The sequence below is a fragment of the Manacus candei genome, unplaced genomic scaffold (assembly GCF_025592945.1).
Source record: "Manacus candei isolate 608988 ecotype Guabito, Panama unplaced genomic scaffold, ASM2559294v1 h1tg000424l, whole genome shotgun sequence".
Lineage (NCBI taxonomy): Eukaryota > Metazoa > Chordata > Aves > Passeriformes > Pipridae > Manacus > Manacus candei.
This window is the reverse complement of record NW_026138472.1, coordinates 79568-98428: the sequence shown is the minus strand read 5'-3', so window position 1 is coordinate 98428 and position 18861 is coordinate 79568. Positions and strand designations below refer to the sequence as shown.

At 69.6% G+C, this 18861-nt stretch overlaps 3 protein-coding genes across 4 annotated transcripts; all 3 read left to right on the top strand.

Moving 5' to 3' along the window:
• Nucleotides 1-1783: 1783 nt before the first annotated feature.
• TAMALIN (trafficking regulator and scaffold protein tamalin) lies at nt 1784-6222 on the top strand. The gene is made up of 8 exons (XM_051776040.1): nt 1784-1950; nt 3832-3881; nt 4239-4293; nt 4761-4863; nt 4955-5048; nt 5122-5188; nt 5270-5336; nt 5420-6222. The coding sequence occupies exons 1-8, from the start codon at nt 1810-1812 to the stop codon at nt 5845-5847; spliced, it is 1005 nt and encodes a 334-aa protein (XP_051632000.1). The 5' UTR covers nt 1784-1809; the 3' UTR covers nt 5848-6222.
• A 2999-nt stretch (nt 6223-9221) lies between these two features.
• Nucleotides 9222-14472, top strand: NR4A1 (nuclear receptor subfamily 4 group A member 1). Its single transcript, XM_051776039.1, has 7 exons — nt 9222-9327; nt 11476-12275; nt 12531-12660; nt 12767-12918; nt 13054-13256; nt 13340-13518; nt 13615-14472. The coding sequence occupies exons 2-7, from the start codon at nt 11478-11480 to the stop codon at nt 13869-13871; spliced, it is 1719 nt and encodes a 572-aa protein (XP_051631999.1). The 5' UTR covers nt 9222-9327; nt 11476-11477; the 3' UTR covers nt 13872-14472.
• Nucleotides 14473-16218: 1746 nt separating this feature from the next.
• Nucleotides 16219-18567, top strand: ATG101 (autophagy related 101). 2 transcript variants are annotated; one of them, XM_051776052.1, is made up of 3 exons: nt 16219-16429; nt 16929-17217; nt 17705-18567. In XM_051776052.1, the coding sequence occupies exons 1-3, from the start codon at nt 16383-16385 to the stop codon at nt 18107-18109; spliced, it is 741 nt and encodes a 246-aa protein (XP_051632012.1). In that variant the 5' UTR covers nt 16219-16382; the 3' UTR covers nt 18110-18567. The 2 variants fall into 2 exon arrangements, with proteins under 2 accessions (XP_051632012.1, XP_051632013.1); XM_051776053.1 differs by lacking the exon at nt 16219-16429 and adding an exon at nt 16437-16500.
• The last annotated feature ends 294 nt before the right edge of the window (nt 18568-18861 follow it).

The following is an 18861-nucleotide window of genomic DNA, read 5'->3' as shown; positions in this document are numbered from 1 at the left end:
GGGGCTGGGAGGGGGCTTGTCCCCCACAGGTAAAATAATCTCTCTGGGAATCCCGGACAAGACATTTTAATGTTGAATATTCCCATTTTTGGTGGAGGTGCAGCTTCCAGCAGGTGGCAGGTGGGATTTCCAGCCCACACAGGGATGAGCAGCTGAGCTCGGGGCTCCTTCTCTGGGGACAGGCCCAGAGCAAGAGGGAGTATGGGGGGGGTACAGTGGGCATCCCCCCAAAGCATCCCTGGGGATGTGGTGGGTACAGTGGGCATCCCCCTGGAGCATCCCTGTATCTCCCACAGCTTCTTCCAGAAAGGATAAATCCCAGAGCAAACCTCCCCACGTCCCTCTAAAATCCCGTTTGCTCCAAGGGCAACCGGTGCTGTGCAAAATGCCCCCACTAATTCTCCCTAATTAGAGCCTCCTGCAAACGAGCCTGTTGTGAGCGGATCAAGGGGAAAATCCGCCGGGGCCTGGGGTCCCCCCGGGCTCAGACATGCTGGGGAGGGGGAGTCGCCATCTGGGCTCGTCCCTCCTCATTCCCAGCTTTGTCTGCAGCTCCTGCTGTGGTCCCTGGGAAAATCCAACCCCGTCCTGGAAGCAGAGGCAGCAGTGGGATGAGAATATGGGGAATTTTTAAGCAAAATTTGTCTTTACTCCTCTAGGAAATGGGATGGGGAAACAGTCTGGGTTGGCTTCAGCCAGGGGGCCAAATCATGACCAGATTTCGGGAACAGAATGGCACGTTCCTCTTCATTCCCAGGGGGTTGGTGCCTCGGGGTGGGCTCGATCCCATCCTTTCCCCAGCACTTCCAACCCGGAGCAGCTCCGCTCCAGGAGAAAGCTTTTGCCTCCTGGTAACCCCAGGCCAGGCTGTGGGCGGGAGGTTTGGGTGGAACGCCAGCGGGATTGTTACGATCTTCATTTTTTTTGGCGAATTTTAGACAAACATTTGGGCAAAGCTCTCGACTTCGGCTGGAAAATTCCCGCTGCCTCCCGGCGCGGCGCAGCGAGGGGCGGCCGGAGCGACGTGTCCGCACCAGACACCGCGGCTGCCTCCGAGAATTGTTCTTTCCTGCCGTGTCCCGGCTCGGCGCGGGCACGGATCGCGCAGGAACGGTTTAAATCCCCCCTCGGCCGCCCCCGCTGGGAGCCGGGCCCGGGGCTGTGGCCGCCCCTGCTGCAGCTCCCGTTAAATCCCAAATGCGGCTTTGGCGGCGGGGGGTGGCCTGGGGGGGTGCAGTGGCAGCTGTCGGGGGGACGGCAGAGCCCGGCATCGCTTCCGCGCCCGGAAACCCACTGGTTTCTCCCCAGAATCATCCCCGATGTAATCCCTGGGGCCACTCCTTGGCACCCCACGGTGCCACCCGTGACACCCCCGGCAGTGTCCCACCCCGCACCCCCCGGTCACCACCTCCCCCTTCTCCCTGCTGTCCCACAGCAGCACCCCCAGACCCCCACGCTGAACCCCACAGGGTCCCCCGAGCAGGACCCCACGCAGGACTCTCCCCCTCATCGCTCACGCTGGACCCCGCGCAGGACATCCCCCCTGCACCCCCACGCTGGACCCCAAGGGGATCCCTGCCCAGGACCCCCAGCTGGACCCCCGGGACCCCCCACATGGTCCCCACGCAGGACCCGGGGCGGGGGCGATGCCGGACACGGGGCCGGGCTTCCCGCGAAAGGCGCAGTTTAGAGACAAATAGGCGCGGTTTAAGCCACAAAGGGGCGTGTTTTGCCCCGAAACGGGCGCGTCCCGCGCTGTCCCCGCCCGCCGGGCCCATATAGCGGCGCTCGGGGCGGCCCGGCCCGGCCATGACCCTGCGGCGGCGGCGGCGGCGGCTCCGGCCGAAGGACGATGCGGTGGCGGCGGCGGCGGCCCCGGAGAGCCCCGGCCCCGCCGAGCTGTACCGGGCGCTGGCGGCGGCCGGCGGGACCCTGCCCCGCGTGCGCAAGGTAGGAGATTCGGGGGGCTCGTGCACCGGGGCCGGTGCGGGAACCGGCGCCGCGAGCGGTAACCGGGGTGCGGGGAGAGCAGGGAGGGGGTGCGCGGTGTCCCCGTCCCGCGCGGTCGCTGCTCCGGCGGGGCTGCTCCGGCGTCTTCTCTTGGGCTCTTGTCCTGCCTCGAGGTCCCCCCCGGCCTGCCCCCGGGAGCCCCCAAAGCTTCGCTCCGTGTCCCCGTCCCGCCCCGGTGTCCCGGTCCTGGCCCGGTGACCTCCCCCAGCCTCTCGCTCTGCCCCAGCATCTCCTCCCTCCGGACCCGTCCTGCTCCACCATCTTCCCAGTGTTCCCATCCCGCTCCAGTGTTGTCCCCCAAGGCGTCACATCCTGTCCCGGGTCCTCCCCACGTCCTGCCCCGGTATTGTCCCTGCGCCCCCACCCCAGTGTCCTCCCCAAGCCCCACGTCCTGTCCAGGTCCCTCCCCACGTTATTCTGCGGGATCTTCCCTGTTCCACCGCGGCCCCCCAAGCCCCTCGTCCTGTCCTGCTCTCTTCCCATGTCCTGCCTTGTAGTTTTTGGGGCACAGGGCCAGGCTCCCACCCTGGTGTACGCGGCCCTGGCACCGGGGCAGGCGTGTCCCCACAGCCCCCCTGGGCTCTGCTGCAGGGGGAGGGCAGGGGGCGACGGGGCACAGGGTACCTCATGTCTGCTTTGGAGAGGATGGGGGGACAGGGCACAGGGTACCCCGGGTCTGCTTTGGAGAGGATGGGGGGGACAGGGCACAGGGTACCCCATGTCTGCTTTGGAGAGGATGGGGGGAACAGGGCACAGGGTACCCCATGTCTGCTTTGGTGGGGCACGGGGCCCTCTGCGCCCACGCCCCTGGAAAAGCCTCTTGCGGTGGCGCTGGGACTGTCACCGCCCCGACGCTCCCCCCCGGCCCCGCGGCGCTTCCTGAGCCTTGTGGGGAAGCGAGAGCGGAGCCGACATCCGGAGCAGAAGTGGCCTCGCGGCCGCGCTGGCACAACCCGGCTCACGCGCGGTGTCCCGGCTCCCCCTCACCGGCCAAGGCCACCACCGGAGACGTCCCCAAGGGGTCTGGGACATCCCACGTCACCTTCCCGTCACTGCCGTGACGTGGGGCCCGGAGTGACGGGCGGCCCGGAGTGACGGGCGGCAACTTTCCCTGTGACAAAAGCCCCCGATCCGGGTGGTTTTGCACTTAAAACGCCCTCGGATGCGGTCGGGGACCGTCCGGTGACACCTGCGGGGCTGGTGGCACCCACGTGGCACAGCGGGGACGGAGCCGGTGCCACCAAAGACGCGCCACGTGCCACTCCGGAGGCGCAGCTCGCGGTGACACCGCCCGCACCGGGCCGGCCGCTGGAGCCCCGCGGCCTCGGAGGGGCATTTGGGGACAGCCCTGTCACCTCCTGCCCCGCGGCGAGGGTCCTGCCGTGCCCGGCCGGTCCCTCCGCCCGCCCACGCCTCGCCACAACAGGGGCATTGTCCGGGCCGGGAGGGGGGGGAGAATTTTGCATGAAAAAAACCGACTTTGTGACCACAAAAGGGCCCCTCTGTGCCGGCCCCCCCCCCCCCCGAGCGCGGCGTGGGGTGGGTGCGGCGCGGTTGACGTCAAAGCGTGGGGGGAGCACGGGGCAGCTCTGAGGGTGCCTTTGAGCGCCGATCAAAGCCCTCTTATGCCCACCCAGCCCGGGGGGGGCCGCGGGGCTGGGGGGGCTCCCGGGTGCTGGTTCGGTGCCGGCTTGGCACAGTGTTCCCCAGGGGTTTGGTGCTGCCCTGGTGGGACACCCCGTTTCGGCTGTCCCTGGAGGGGGTGGCAGGGGGGGATGTCCCCTGGGGTGTCCCCCAGTGATGGCTCTTCCTCTGCTGCAGGACGCAGGGTTCAGGTGGGCGACCCCGAGCCAGTCCCCGGAGGAGCAGAGGTAGGGACACAGGGGGACACAGGGGTGGGGCTGGAGTCCCTGGGACACTGTTCCAGGAAGAGCTGGAAATGGGGGAGATTTTGGGGGGGAACCTGAGAGCAGTGATGGGGTCACACTCCCTGGAGGGCCCTGACATCCCCAAACCCTGTGGGGAGCCTGCCTGGTGCTGGACAGGCTGCAGGGCTCTGGCCAAGGCCGACTGGGGGGATCCCATCCTGCGGGAGGGTCCCATCCTGGGGAGGGGGGTCCTGTCCTTGGGGTCCCCAAAGCAGCATTTTGAGAAGGGCCCAAGGTCCGTGCAGGTGGGTTGGGGGTTGCCAGGGTCTCTGCCTTGTCCCTGATCCCCGTGTCCCCCAGGAGGGTGGTGACGCTGGAGAAGAAGGCAGAGGAGTCTTTCGGCTTCGAGATCCAGGTGGGTGCTGAGCTGAGCTGAGCTGAGCTGAGCCGAGCTGAGCTGAGCCGAGCCGAGCCGAGCTGAGCCGAGCTGTGCCGTGCTCAGCCGTGCCGTGCCCTGCTCCCCACCCTGCCAGCCCGCACCTTGCTTTGCATCGAGGGTATTTTTAAGTTGTCTCTGAGCCAGGGGTTATTTTTAGCAGTGACAGAGCCACCGTGTTACCGAACCTCCCCCGGCCGTGCCCGCGGGGGCAGCCCGGGGGGGCCCCACTGGGGCGCAGCCATCGGGGCAAGACCCCCCTCCCCGGGGCCGGGGGGCTGCCCCTCATCACCCACCGGCAATTAAACAATTAAACAATTAAACACTGATATCGCTGCCCCGTGGCTGCTGCTGGGGGGCCCTGGGGCTCGGGGGCACTTTGGAGGTTGGGGGTGGGGGTCCCCGCGCCCCTCACCAGCCCCCCCCCCCCCCCCCCCCCGTTCCAGACCTACGGGCTGCACCACCAGGACAGGAACAGCGTGGAGATGTTCACCTTCGTGTGCCGCGTGCACGGCGGGAGCCCGGCCGAGGCCGCGGGGCTCAAGGCTGGTGAGCACACCCCGGGGGGCTCGGGGGGGGGACCCCGGCAGTGGGGACCTGCTGCCCTGAGCTCACCCCCTCGCCCCCCCCCTTCCTCCAGGGGACACGATCACGGGGGTGAACGGGCTGAACGTGGAGGGCGTCCGGCACCGGGAGATCGTGGAGATCATCAAGAGCTCAGGCAACGTGCTCCGGTGAGCTGGGGGGGTTCGGGGGGGGCCCAGGGGGCCCCAGCCCTCCCCCCCGCTGACGGCTGCTGCCCCACAGGCTCGACACGCTCTATGGGACGTCCATCCGGAGGGCAGAGCTGGAAGCCCGGCTGCAGTACCTGAAGGTGAGAGCGGGGCCCTGAGGGGGTCAGGAGGGTTTGGGGATCCCTCCAGCAGGGTCCTCACCCCCGACACCCTTCCCACAGCAAACCCTCTATGAGAAGTGGGGGGAGTATCGCTCGCTGATGGTGCAGGAGCAGCGGCTGGTGCGGGGTGAGTGGGGGCCGGGGGGCTGGGGGGTGGGGGCTTTGGGGCACCCCCTGGCCCCCCTGACCCCCCTCCGTGTCCCCCATCAGGTGTGGTGGCCAAGGATCCCAGTATCTACGACACGCTGGAGTCCATCCGCTGGTGCCTGCAGGGGGAGGGGGGGCTGCCGGGGGGCTCCTCCCGCGCCAGCGGCAGCGACGACTCCCTGTACCAGACCTGCGTCTTCGCCTCCGCCGACTCGCTGGATGGGGACAAGGATGGGGACAAGGACAAGGATGGGGACAGTGGGGGTCCCGCGCCCCCCCCGCCGCGCCCCCGGCCCGCCCTGGCCCGCAGCGCCAGCCTCAAGTGTGCCGGGGGTGTGGGGGCCGCGGGGCGACTTTGGGCCCGGGCCGGGGACCCCGGGGAGGGGGCGGCCGCCCCCCGCAAGGGCCGACACAGCAGCTTCCGCCGGCGGCTACTCAAGTTCATCCCGGGACTGAACCGGGCACTGGAGGAGGAGGAGAGTCACCTCTAGCCGGGGGTCCCCACCCCCCCAGGACTATTTATTTATTTATTCCAAGGGGATTCATCCCCCCGTCCCCGGGGGAAGGAGGTTTGGGTTGGCCCCAGGGGTCCCGGTTTGGCCCCCCCCCAGGCCGGGGGGGTCCTGACACCGAGGGACAGATGTGACACCGAGGGACAGACGTGACACCGAGGGACAGACGTGAGGACCCTCCCGAAACGGCTCACGGAGCCGTTGCTGCTCTCAGGAATCGGTGCCCTCCTCCCTGTGGGCACTGGGGGGCCCTGCGTCCCCCAGGTTTGGGGGGCTGTGGGGGCCCCGCCCCCCGCCCCCCCGGGGCTGTTGTACCGCACCAGCGCTCGCCAATACAGAGACGTTTTGCAGCGACGTGTGGCTGTGACTGGGGGGGGACAGAGCCCCGTGGGGAGCGGGGTGGGCTGGCTGGGGGGGCTGTGTCCCACAGGGGAGCCCACCAGGCTGCAGCCCCCCCTCAGTCCCCGCGCTGCCCCCTTTGCCCTCCCCGCTGGGCTCCGGGCGGGGCGGCCTTGGGGCGACAGACTGATGTCACCTTGGACCTGCGTGGGTTCCCAAGGACCCCCCGTGTCCCCCCGCCCGCCGCAGCCCCCGGTGCCGTGGGCCACGTCCCGGCTCTGCGGGGCCCCGGCCAGGCCCTTCCTGCCCCGTTTCCTCCGGCAGCCGGCGGGAAGCGGGTCCCACCCCGAGCCCTTCCGCCCGCGGGGAATGGGGTGCCCACGCGGGACGGGCACTGGAGTGGACTCCCAGCGGCATCCAGAGGAACTGGGGGACGCAGAGACCCTCCGGGTGCTGCAGCAGCACCCGTGAGTGCGCGGGGACTCCCTCGCCCGGGGATTCCTCCGCGCGGGGATTCCCGAGCTCTCCAGGGAGCCCCGGGAGCCCCCAGCCCTCCGTGCCTCAAATTCCCCTCTGGCTGGGTCATCGCGTGTGTGGGGAACCCCGGGGAGCCCCAGTTCCGAGCTCCTGGAGTGTCCCATGGCTCGGGCCACCCCCCCCCCAGGATCCCAGGGGGATCTGCTGGAGATTTGGGGGGTGAGACCCCCGAGGCTGCAGGTGCCCGTGGGTGCCGTGTGTGCACACGTGTGTGCCGTGGAGTGGGGGGCCCGGCTGGCTCCCCGCCACTCTCCTGCCTTGTCCGTGTTCCAGGACGGCTCCGCGCTTGGACATTTATGGTCTGGCTCCGGCAGCCCCGGCTCACGTTCTCCCACTCACTGCCAGGGTCGGAGCACCCCGTCCCTGTCACGGCCATCACGGGACCCCCCGTCGCAGCTGCCACCCCACACCGAGCTTTTTATAGCCCGGACCTGTGGCTGCGTGTGCCCGGGAATGGGCAGGTGGCAGTGGGACACCGGGGGCACGCGTGGCACCGGCTGAGCCGGGCAGGGCCGGGGGGCTGAGGCTGCGGGGTACGGACCGGGAACGCCCCGGAGCAGCCTGTCATTACCGACAAATATAGGCCCGGGGCAGGGAGCCAGCGCCGGCCGTGGGCACCCTGCGAGCCCCGACCCCCACCCTGGGGCTCGGAGAGGGCTGGCTGGTGGCCACCGTGTCCCTGTGGCCGCACCTGGGTGTCGGGATGGAGCCGGCATCCCAGGGCCGGTGCGAGCCGGGGTCCTCCCCTGCAGCTCGGTGGCCTTGCCGGGGTGGCTTGGCTCGGGTTTCCTTCCCCGAAGCCATCCCGGTCCCCGCGGCCTCTCCCGGGGTACAGCTAATCCCGGGTGCGGGGGCTGCCGGTATCACCCTCCTGCCTCCGGTAACGCCGCTGCTGAGCGAGGGGTGCGGGGGGCTGCAGCCACCACGCTCCGTGCCCCCCGTGGCTTTGGGCCCCCCGTCGGCTCCGGGACCCCTGACAGCTCGGGGTCCGTCCCGGGGGGCTCCTGTCCGTACCCCCGGGTTGGCACCGGCTGCAGTCCCGGTACCGTCTGTGCGGGGCGCGGGGACCCCGGCGGGTCCCGCCGGGCCCGGGGGATCCCCGCGGGGGAGGCCCCTCTGGTGCCGCGGGATCCCCGAGGCGTCAGCGGGCAGGTGTGACGTCAGCGGGCAGGTGTGATGTCACGGAGCCCCGTCGGGGGCGGGCGACAGCGGGAACCGGGGCCGGAAGGAGGTAACGGGCAGTGAGAGGAGGCAGCGACGGCGCCCGACCCCGAGCAGCCACCTCCGGTACCCCCGTGCGCCCCTCGGGCCCCTCCGGTGCCGGGCTCTCCCCCGCCGGGCCGGGGGGTCCTCTGAAGCCGGGGAGGGTCCCGGTACCGGTGATCCCGGCAGCGCCGTCCCGACGCCGGGGGATGGACCGATGCCCACCCAGCACTGTGGGACCGTGCCAGGGGCTCTGCCGCTGCGGGAGGCACTAACGGGGGGCACTAACGGGGCTGCCAACCCCGCGTTCTGCCGACCCCGCGTTCTGCCGACCCCCATCTAACGGGATACCGGAGGGTACGGGAAGGGGACTGGTACCGGAGGGTATCGGGGTGGCACCGGAGGGTACTGCGGGATGTGCTGGGGTGGTACCGAAGGGTACCGGGGTGGTACCTGGATGGTACCGGAGGGTTCGGGGGGGGTACCGGCGTGGTACCAGAGGGTACCAGGTGGGGAGATACCGGGATGGTACCGGGGGGGTACTGGGTCCCTTCCACCCACCCCTCGCCCTCCCGCGGGCCCGGCCCGGCCCCGCACGGGCTGAGCTCATCTTTCCAGCCCGCGGGCGCTGTTCCCGGCGCCGGCGCCCGCCAGCAGCCGCCGCTCTTTCCATCGCCCCGGCCAGGGGCTCCCCGTGGGACCGGGGCGGGGGCGGGACCCCGCGTCACCCACCCCGCACCCGGGCACGGAGCGGGAGGAGAGCGGGGGTACCGGCGCTGCTGAGCGCCGGAGATACCGGCTCAGATGGGCACTGGGCATAACGGCACCGGGGGTACAGGAGAGCACCGGGGGAGAACGGCACCGGGGGGCACCGGGGAGAACGGCACCGGAGATACTGGCACCGAAGGGGCACAGGGGATGGGGGCACCGGGGTACCAGCAACGAGGGGACACCGGAAATACCGGCACCGAGGAGGCACCGGCGATGGACACACCGGGGGATGCCAGCCCCGGGGATGCCGAAGGGGCACCGGGCTGGGGGCACCGGGGATACCCCCGACACCGGGGCCTCCCTCCCCCCGCCGGCGGCCCCGGGAGCCCCGGAGGGGGGATGTGGAGGGGGGCGAGGGGCGCCCGCGCTATTTTTAGCCGGGGCCGCGGGGGTATTTTTAGCCGGGGCCGCGGGTGCGTCAATGGAACCCCGCGTGCGTCACGGCCGCGCCCCCGCCGGGGCCGCCCCCCCCGTGCGTCACCGGCCCCGCACCGCCCCGCGCGTCACCGAGCGCTTAAGAGAAAGTAGTGGCGGGGTCGGAGCCCGGCGGAGCCCGCGGAGCGGCGGCGGCAGGAGCGGGGACCGGAGCGCCGCCGCGCCGGCACCCGGGTACGGGCGGCACCGGGATGCGGGCACCGGGCGGGGGGCACCGTGGGCGGGGGGGTCCCGCGGGCAGCGGGGGCGGGGGGCAGCGCATCGAGAGGTGCACGGGGTCGGGTGTCCCGGTGGCATCGGGGGGAAGAGGACCGGGTGTCCCGGGTGGCACCGGGGGGATCCGGGTCGGGCATCCCCGTGGCACCGGGGGCTCAGGGCGTGGGACGTCCTACAAAGTGCGTGGGGTCGAGCAGCAGCGGGGGGAACCGGGGCTCGTGTGTCCGAAGGACACGGTGGAAGGAGCTCCCGGTGCCACCGGGGAGCGTCGGGGATCCCGGTGGAGGGGACCGGGTGGTGAGCGACGCGCGGGACCGGCCCTCGGGGGTATCCGGTGGCACCGGGGGGGATCCGAGTCGGGCATCCCGCGTGGCACCGGGAGAACTGGGTCGGGAGTCCCGGTGGCACCGGGAGGAGCCAGGGGGATGCGCACCCGGCGGGAGCCGGCAGAGTGAGGGGTCCCTGTCCTGGGGGTCCGGGGAAGAGCCTGACATCGCTCCTTTGTGAGGAGCTGCACAGGATCGGGAGGCACTTCTTGGACTATGGGGGACCGGGCTGGATCCCCCATCCCGGCACCCTAAACAGGGACCAGCTGCAGCCGGGAGACCCGCGGCTCTGAGGGCTGTGGGGGGCAGAGTCACCCCATACCGGGCATCACCTTGGGATCCCCGAGCAGAGTGGGCAGGACCGGGCAGGAGGAGCGTGCGGGCAGCACCGGGGACCTGGCAGTGCAAGCAGGGATGTGCAGGCAGCACCAGGACCTGGCAGTGCGGGCAGGGGTGTTCAGGCCAGCCCCCTGCAGGCAAACCCCCCGCTGCCCACGCAGACCTGGCAGCGGCCGCTCCGGGCAGCAGGTGCCGGCAGGGCTGTGGGCAGCGTTACCCGCCCCCGGGGCCACCGGCTGCTCTCGCCTGCCTGTGGCCCGGGGCTCGGTGCCAGCGGCTGCCACCCGCCCGTGCAGGCAGCAGCCTCCGGACTGGGCACGGGCAGCTGCCTGCACTCCCAAATGAGGAATCTGCAATTAGTGCCCAGCCGTGGGCAGCGCGGGGGCTGCTGCAGGAATCTGTGCCCTGTCCCCGGGGAGGTCATGGCAGGAGGGACCCCAAAAGCCACCGGCACGTGGGAAAGGGCAAAATCGTTTGAATCACCAGGGCCGCGGGAAGGGTCGGGGCTTTGCATCTGTCAGGATTTGCAGACAGGCAAGGGAAAGAGCCAGTGTCCCCCGGGGTGGTGTCCCCAGCGTGGCCTCAGGTCCCCTCGTCCGCATTCAGGGGCAGGAGGTTTACCGGGGGGGGTCACTGTACCCCCTGAACTCACCCTCCGAGCCCAGCTTGACAGGCACAAACCCCACTGGGACACTGGGAGTGGGGCCGGTGCCACCCCGTGGGTGCCGGGGCTGGATGCACGCTGGGTATTTTTAAACCTGGCTCCCGGTGGGTATCGGCTTTCCAGGCACCGGCGAGAGCTGCCCAGATTTGGCCGGGGGAAGCCGGGGGCCGGCGGAGCTCTGGCAGCAGGGCCGTGCCGGGGCTGCGGCCGGGGGCCAGCGCAGGGTGACCTTTAAAGGTCTGCGAGATGAATTACATTATCGTCTTGCCATCGGGGTCACTCCTGGCTTGGCTTTCAGCTGGACACAGGACTCGGGTTGTCTCACATGGTGCCGGGTCCATGTGCAGCGCCGGGGGCTGTGGGTGGGCTCCTCTCCCCCCTCCTCTGAGAGTCTGCCAACACTGCTGTTACCACAAGGCCCCAGAATGGCTTATGAGGGCAGCGGGATCCTTGAAATCTGGTTCAGCCTCAGCTCTGACTTCCCCTGGCCAGCCCTGGGGTTTGGGAATCCGCCGGTCGCATTCCTCCCTCCTTCCCTTTGGGGGACTTTGCTAAGTCGACGATTTGGGGAATGTCCTTTGCGCCCACTGGCTGTGCCGTGACCTTTCCCAGGGACAGGGGTGGCCGCCACCGGACAGCCAGCAGCCCCAGGGGCCTGGTTCTGGCACGAGTGGGATCCTGGGGAAGCTCCAGCCGTTCTCCCCCCATCTCCAGGCTCTGCCCGGATGGCGGAGGGGCGATGGCGGGGTCCCCGCTGACGCCCCTCTCTCCCCACAGAGATGCCCTGCATCCAGGCGCAGTACGGCACCGCGGGCGCCGGCCCCTGCGAGCGCTGCCCGGCCGAGCTGCTCAGCCCCGAGGGCGGCCGGTTCCCCATGGAAGTGGCAGGAGCCGACCTGGCGGCCGCCCCCGCCCTGCCCAGCTTCAGCACCTTCATGGAGGGCTACGCCGGAGAGTTCGACGCCTTCCTCTACCAGCTGCCGGCCAGCGGCCAGTCCAGCACCGCCACCGCCTTCAAGCTGGAGGACTTCCAGGTGTACGGCTGCTATCCCAGCGCCTTCGGGGGGCAGCCGGACGAGACCCTCTCCTCCAGCGGCTCGGACTGCTACGGGAGCCCCTGCTCCGTCCCCTCGCCCGCCACGCCGGGCTTCCAGCAGGCCCCGGGCTGGGAGGGCTCCTTCGGGGCGTTCTCGCCGCTGCCGAACTACGAGGGTGGGCAGCCCTGGGCTGAGCCGGCCAAGGGCGGGGGGTCGCAGCCCCCCTTCTTCGCCTTCGGGCCCCCGGCCCCCAGCCCCGGCGGGTCTCCCGTGACCCTGAAGGGGCAGCCGGGCCCCTCGCCCCACGTGGACCCACGGCTGCTGGACACAGACGCCTTCCCCCCGACCCAGGGACCCCCCGGGGGCTTCGCGGGGCTGCCCCTGGCCCCCACCTCGCCGCTGCTGGAGGGGCCGGCGCTGGCGCCCACCAAGGTGCGCAGCCCCGGGGCGGGCGAGGGTCGCTGCGCCGTGTGCGGGGACAACGCGTCCTGCCAGCACTACGGCGTCCGCACCTGCGAGGGCTGCAAGGGCTTCTTCAAGGTAAGGGGGACCCCCCGCCCCCCCGCCCCACCCCGCCCCGCCGCCGCCGGGATGTTCCCACAAGGCTTTGCGGCAGCCGGAGGATGCCGCGGGGTACCCCGGGGAGGGGCAGGGCGGGGAGCGCGGCCCCGAGCCCTCCCCACGGACGCGGAGCCGGATGCCGGGGCTGGAGCGGGAGGCAAGGGAGGACAGAAGGGCTTTTGTTCGGAGCTCGGCGCCCCGGGCTGAGCTCGGCCGCTCCTTCCCCACCCGCAGCGCACGGTGCAGAAGAACGCCAAGTACATCTGCCTGGCCAACAAGGATTGTCCCGTGGACAAGCGGCGCAGGAACCGCTGCCAGTTCTGCCGCTTCCAGAAGTGCCTGGCCGTCGGAATGGTCAAAGAAGGTACGGGGGTCCCGTCCTGGGCTCGGGGTCCCAGCAGGAGTGTGGGATTCCTGCTCTGCAGCCCGCGCTGAGGACAAACACGCTCATGGCATGTCCCTCTCCACAGTGGTCCGGACTGACAGCCTGAAGGGGCGGCGGGGCCGCCTCCCCTCCAAGCCCAAACAGCCGCTGGACGTGTCCCCCGTCAGCCTCATGACCTCCCTGGTGCGGGCACACATCGACTCCATCCCCAGTGCCACCAAGCTCGACTACTCCAAGGTAAGGCCAGTGCCACCCTGGGGCCCTGCCAGGGCTGGGGACAGATCCTAACCCACCCATCCCTGTTCCTGACCTGTCCCCATGCTGGATTCAGACCCGTCCCCATCCCGGATCCTGATCCCATTGCCATCCCAGTTCCAGGAGTCGGCGCCGTGCCCGTTCGAGAAGGAGGACTCGGTGGACGTGCAGCAGTTCTACGACCTGCTCACCGGCTCCATGGACGTCATCCGCAAGTGGGCCGAGAAGATCCAGGGATTCGCCGAGCTGCCCAAGGAGGACCAGGACCTGCTGCTGGAGTCGGCCTTCCTGGAGCTCTTCATCCTGCGCCTGGCGTACCGGTGAGCCCCGGGGCGGCACAGGGCACAGAGTGGGGCGAGCCCGGGATGTGCCGGGGGGTTGACAGCCGGTTTTGTGCCGGCAGCTCGAAGCCAGAGGAAGGGAAACTCATCTTCTGCAACGGGGTGGTGCTGCACCGGCAGCAGTGCGTGCGCGGCTTCGGGGAGTGGATCGACGCCATCCTGGAGTTCTCCCAGAGCCTGCACCGCATGAGCGTCGACGTCCCCTCCTTCTCCTGCCTCGCCGCCCTCGTCATCATCACAGGTGAGACCCCCCTCCCCGCTCCCAGCCCCACCCTGTGGGGTGTCCCCATCCCACCCTGCGGCCCCACCCTGACCTCACGCCCCCTGTGCCCCCCAGACCGGCACGGGCTGAAGGAGCCCAAGCGGGTGGAGGAGCTGCAGAACCGCATCGTGAGCTGCCTCAAGGACCACGTGGCAGCGGCGGGGGCCGAGCCGGGGCGGCCAGGCTGCCTCTCCAAGCTCCTGGGGAAGCTGCCGGAGCTGCGCAGCCTCTGCACCCAGGGCCTCCAGCGCATCTTCTACCTCAAGCTGGAGGACCTGGTGCCGCCGCCGCCCATCGTCGACAAGATCTTCATGGACACGCTGCCCTTCTGAGCCCCCGGCGGGCGGCTGCCACCACCAGCCCCTGCCACCCCCCCGGGGACATCTGGGACCCCCCACGAGCAGCCCTGGTTCAGTGCAGGGATGTCTGGGACCCCCCTGGACACCGCTGGGTCACCCGTGGGGTGCCCGGGACATCCCCTGTGTACCCCTGGATCATCCCCAGGATGCTTTGGGACCGCCCCTGGATCACTCCAGAACGCCTGGGACCCTCCCCCGATTACTCCCGGGATATCTGGGTCCCCCCTCAGACGCCTGAGTCCCCTCGGGGACACCTTTGGGGGTCCCCCATGTGCCTTCACGGCGCGGGCGCGGCCCGCAGAGCAGCCCCGGTGCCGTCCCCCCCCTCGGGGCATCGCCGGCGCGGTGCCCCCTCCCCCTGTAAAAACACCCCCGATGTAAATAGCGCCAGCCGGGTCCTGTACAGAGCAGGGGGGGCGTGGGTGGGGGGGGTTCCAGCCCCCCAACCTTGGCCCCCTCCCCTTTATATATATTTTTCTGGGTTTTTCCCCCTTTTTGGCCACTTTCTGTATATAAACTTGTACGTACGGTGAGAGCTCTGAGAGGGACCTTTGTCCTGCGTGTCCCCCGGAAATGTTGGCTCTGGTGAATATTTGGGGACTGGGGGGGGGGTGGGCGGGGACAGAGCGATGGGACTGGGGACAGCCGGGAACGCCGGAATGGGGACAGCTGGGCAAGGGGACAGCTGGGCAAGGGGACACCCGGGATGCTGAACTGGGGGAAAACAGAGCACCGGAGCTGGGACAGTAAGAGCTGGAGAAAGCCAGGACACTGGAGCTGGGGACAGTGTGGATGTCAGAGCTGGGAACAGCTGGGGAGAAACGGGACTCTGGAGCTGGGACAGCCCAGCCGGATTTTGGAGCCGGGGACAGCCGGGATGACAGGGCAGGGGACAGCCGGGATTCTGGAGCTGGGGATAGCCGGGGCTGGGGACGGCAGAGATGACAGGGCAGGGGGACAGCTGGGGCCCAGGAGCTGGAAACAGCCGGGAACCTGGAGCTGGGGACAGCCGGGCTCGGGGACAGCCAGGGCTCCGGAGCCGGGACAGCCGCGGTGCCGGAGCCGCACGTTGCCCACGCCGCTGCCCTTGAACGGTCACTCACCCCCTCGGCGGCGCTGCCCCAGCCCCGCACCTGTCGCCTGCCTGATTTATCATCCCCAAAATAACCACGAAGCGTGACCGTGTCCCCCCCATCGTGTCCCCGGGGACGTGGCCGCTGGCAGGGCCCGTCCTGGTGAGGGAGTGATGGCTTTTGAGGTCCCCGTCCCAGGGGCTGGGGATGGGGTGGGGGTCCCCGGGCATGGGGGGAGGACATATGGGGCTGGTGTGTCCCCCAGCTTGTTGCCTTCCTCCTGCTGGGCACGGCCTGGCCCCGGAGAAACGTTAATGGGGACACCCAGGGTCGGTGTGGAACAAGGGCCACATTGAGAGCGGGGCCGGGGGGGCCCCACAGTGACACACAACAAGGGTCCCTCTGTCCCCCCCCCCCCGCCCCCGCCGCGGGGACAGTGCTGACGCACGGCAGGGCCACGGGGGTTGGGTTGGGGGACAGGAGAGCCCCACACACAGGGCATGGGGGGCACAGGGTGGGCCCCCGGCACAGCACAGCTCGGCTCTGCTCCAGCTGCAGGAGTGGCCGTGCCACAGGTCCCTGTCCCCTCCCTACAGCTCAGGACTGGCCTCTGTCCACCTTGTCCCTGTCCCCATCCCTTTGGCTGCAGGAAGGATGGGGACATGGTGCCAGCAGGGCCGGGTAAAAATAGCCCCATGGCCAGCTCTGGACACACCGGTGGCCCCGGGGCTGCATAGCAGGGACAAGGTGCCACAGCGTGTGCCCAGGGACGTGCCATGGCCACAGACCTCCTGCTATTTGCACCCGGGCACGTGTCCCAAATCTCCATATCCTCATTCCCTGTGTCCCCCATGTCCATCCATCCATCCATCCTGTCTCCATATCTCTCATGTCCCCACGTCCCCGTTTCCAGTATCCCCCGTGCCCCGTGTCACCGTGTCCCTGTGTCATTCTGTCCCTTGTGTCCATCTGTCCCTGCTTCCCCCCCTTCCCTATGTCCCTGCTGTCCCCGTGTCGGTGTCCCCCGTGCCCCTGTGGCCCCTGTCCCCACGCACGTCCCCCCGTTGTCCACTTGCCCCCGCGGGGGTCACGGGAGGTCACCGGACGCCCCGCCCCGCCGCAGTACCGCCACGGGGGCCTCCAGCCCAGGGGGCGCTGTGGAGGCGCTGAGCCGCTCTGCGCCGCGGCGGGCGCAACTCTGTGGCGCTCTCGGAACGAACCAACTCGGGAAGGGGGAGATCCTCGTAACGGGAACGGCGATTCCCCCCCGGAGACGGCTCGCGGCGAGGGAGGTGGGGAGGGCCACAAAATAAACGGAAATAGATGTAGAGTGAGGAAACACGGCGGTTAGAACGGGAGGCGCCGCCGCGGCCGCCGCCGTGCGTGTCCCGACGCCCCCTGCGCAGATGGGATGGTCCACTTCCCTCCTCCCCGCCGTCAGATGGTCGGGCCCGGGCGGTGAGTGGGGACCGGGACCGGGATCGGGGCTGGGACCGGGACCGAGGCCGGGGCCCGGACGGGGATCGGGGGTGAGGGAGGCTGCGGCCCCTGGAGGGGGTGAGGGGCCTGGGGACTGAAGGGGATCCGGGCCCTGGAGCCCGAGGGGAGCCTGGGACGCTCCGGGGGAGGCTGAGGGGGAGCGGACCGGGCCGTGTGGGGCCGGGAGGTCACACACTGGTCACCCCCCTGGGCTGTGCCAGGGCCAGACCAGGACACTGGGGTCCCTATGGGGTGTGAGAGGCTCGAACCAGGACACTGGGGTCCCTGCGGGGTTATGGGGGACCCAGGCTGGGTCCCTGTGAGGTACTGGGGGGCCTGTGCTGGGCTGGGGGGGGCACTCACTGGAACACCAGCGTCCCCAGGGGTGGGTTCAGGGGGGTCCCCAGAGGGGCTGCCACCCGAGCAGGGGGTACGACCGACACCCCCCATCCACTCCCCACCCTTGTGCCCCCCCCAGCACCCGCTGCTGTGGCCCCCCCGGCGCCGCCCCCGCCATGAACTGCCGCGCCGAGGTGCTGGAGGTGTCGGTGGAGGGGCGGCAGGTGGAGGAGGCCATGCTGGCCGTGCTCCACACCGTCCTGCTGCACCGCAGCACCGGCAAGTTCCACTACAAGAAGGAGGGCACCTACTCCATCGGCACCGTGGGCACCCAGGACGTGGACTGCGACTTCATCGACTTCGCCTACGTGCGAGTCTCCTCCGAGGAGCTGGACCGGGCCCTGCGCAAGGCCGTGGGGGAGTTCAAGGTGAGGGGGGCCCAGCGGGGGTGAAAGGCAGTGGAAAGGGCCTCGAGGGGCAGCCCCACGAGGAGCAGCTGAGGGCACTTGGTCTGCTCAGCTGGAGAGGAGGAGACTGAGGGGAGACTCCTCAGGGTCTGCAGTTCCAATCTCTGCTCTCTGTGAGCAGGGACAGGACATGAGGGAACGGCTGGAGCTGTGTCAGGGCAGGGTTAGGTTGGATGTCAGGGAAAGGTTCTTCCCCCAGAGGGTGGTCAGGCACTGAACGGGCTCCCCAGGGCAGTGGGCACGGCCCCAAGGCTGCCAGAGCTCCAGGAGCGCTTGGACAACGCTCTCAGGAACAGGGTGGGATTGTTGAGGTGTCTGTGCAGGGACTGGATGATGCTTGTGGGGCCCTCCCAACTCAGGATATTGTGTGATTCAGTACAGTCCCAAGGGATGTGCCCCGGGGGGGGGTCAGTCCCCGTTGCCCCCCGACCCAAACGCTGCCCCGCAGGACGCTCTGCGCGGCTCCGGCAGCGACGGGATGGGGCAGATCTCCCTGGAGTTCTACCAGAAGAAGAAGTCGCGGTGGCCCTTCTCGGACGAGTGCATCCCCTGGGAGCTCTGGACCATCAAGGTGAACGTGGTGAACCTGGCCAACGAGCAGGAGCGGCAGATCTGCCGCGAGAAGGTGGGCGAGAAGCTCTGCGAGAAGATCATCAACATCGTGGAGGTGATGAACCGCCACGAGTACCTGCCCAAGATGCCCACCCAGTCCGAGGTGGACAACGTCTTCGACACCAGCCTGAAGGACGTGCAGCCCTACCTGTACAAGATCTCCTACCAGATCACGGACTCCCTGGGTACCTCGGTCACCACCACCATGCGCCGGCTCATCAAGGACACGCTGGCGCTGTAGGGCTGGGGTCACCCCGGCAGGGTCACCCCGGCTGGTGGCACCTCCTGGGGGCAAGAGGCTCTGCTTGGATCCCCTTCTCCACCTCCGGAAAGCCTCTGGAAGGAGCTGGGCTCAGCCTGGCCTGTAATTGGGGGTTGCTGCTCCTTGGTCTTGTCCGTCCTGGAGAACCGGCTCGGCAGCTCTGGCCTGGCTGATGACGGGGGTGAGTCCTCGGGGCACGTGTGGCACCGGCTTGGCGTGGCACTGGGGCCTGGCACAGGGGTGCTGGGGCCTGGCACGGGGGTGCTGGGGGCCTGGCACAGGGTGTTGAGGGGCAGAGTGACACCTGAACCCTCTGAAACACATTTGGTGTCACACAGCCAGTGTCCCTTGTCACCAACTGTGTCCCCCCTCCCCCGGTGTCACCCTGTTCCCTGGGGGGCTGGAACTGCCCCAAAAATAAAGTGTTCCTGCTTTCACATGGAGACTGGTCACATCCTGGCTGGGGGGGGGCTCAGGGCAGTGGGAGGGGGGGAAGCAGGTGCTGAGGCTGAGCTGGGGGTCCCCGGTGCTGTGGGGCTGAGCTGGGGGGTCCCCATCATTCCCCAGCACTGGGGGGCTGAGCTGGGGGTCCCCAGTGCCATGGGACTGAGCTGTGGAACCCTGAGACTACGGAGCTGAGCTGGGGGTCCCCACTGCACCCCAGTGCTGGGGGGCTGCAGTGGGCAGGGGGTCAGTGCTGCCCACACCCGGAGCGGGGCAGCCCCAGTTGC

Excerpts from the sequence above, each read along its gene's own strand:
- TAMALIN (XM_051776040.1), top strand. The coding sequence starts at position 1,810 with ATGACCCTGCGGCGGCGGCGGCGGCGGCTCCGGCCGAAGGACGATGCG. Across the intron at positions 3,882-4,238 it reads CAGTCCCCGGAGGAGCAGAG|GAGGGTGGTGACGCTGGAGA; the intron begins GTAGGGACACAG and ends CGTGTCCCCCAG. Across the intron at positions 5,189-5,269 it reads CCCGGCTGCAGTACCTGAAG|CAAACCCTCTATGAGAAGTG; the intron begins GTGAGAGCGGGG and ends CCCTTCCCACAG.
- NR4A1 (XM_051776039.1), top strand. The coding sequence starts at position 11,478 with ATGCCCTGCATCCAGGCGCAGTACGGCACCGCGGGCGCCGGCCCCTGC. Across the intron at positions 12,276-12,530 it reads GCTGCAAGGGCTTCTTCAAG|CGCACGGTGCAGAAGAACGC; the intron begins GTAAGGGGGACC and ends CCCCACCCGCAG. Across the intron at positions 12,661-12,766 it reads CGTCGGAATGGTCAAAGAAG|TGGTCCGGACTGACAGCCTG; the intron begins GTACGGGGGTCC and ends CCCTCTCCACAG.
- ATG101 (XM_051776052.1), top strand. The coding sequence starts at position 16,383 with ATGGTCCACTTCCCTCCTCCCCGCCGTCAGATGGTCGGGCCCGGGCG. Across the intron at positions 16,430-16,928 it reads CAGATGGTCGGGCCCGGGCG|CACCCGCTGCTGTGGCCCCC; the intron begins GTGAGTGGGGAC and ends TGCCCCCCCCAG. Across the intron at positions 17,218-17,704 it reads AGGCCGTGGGGGAGTTCAAG|GACGCTCTGCGCGGCTCCGG; the intron begins GTGAGGGGGGCC and ends GCTGCCCCGCAG.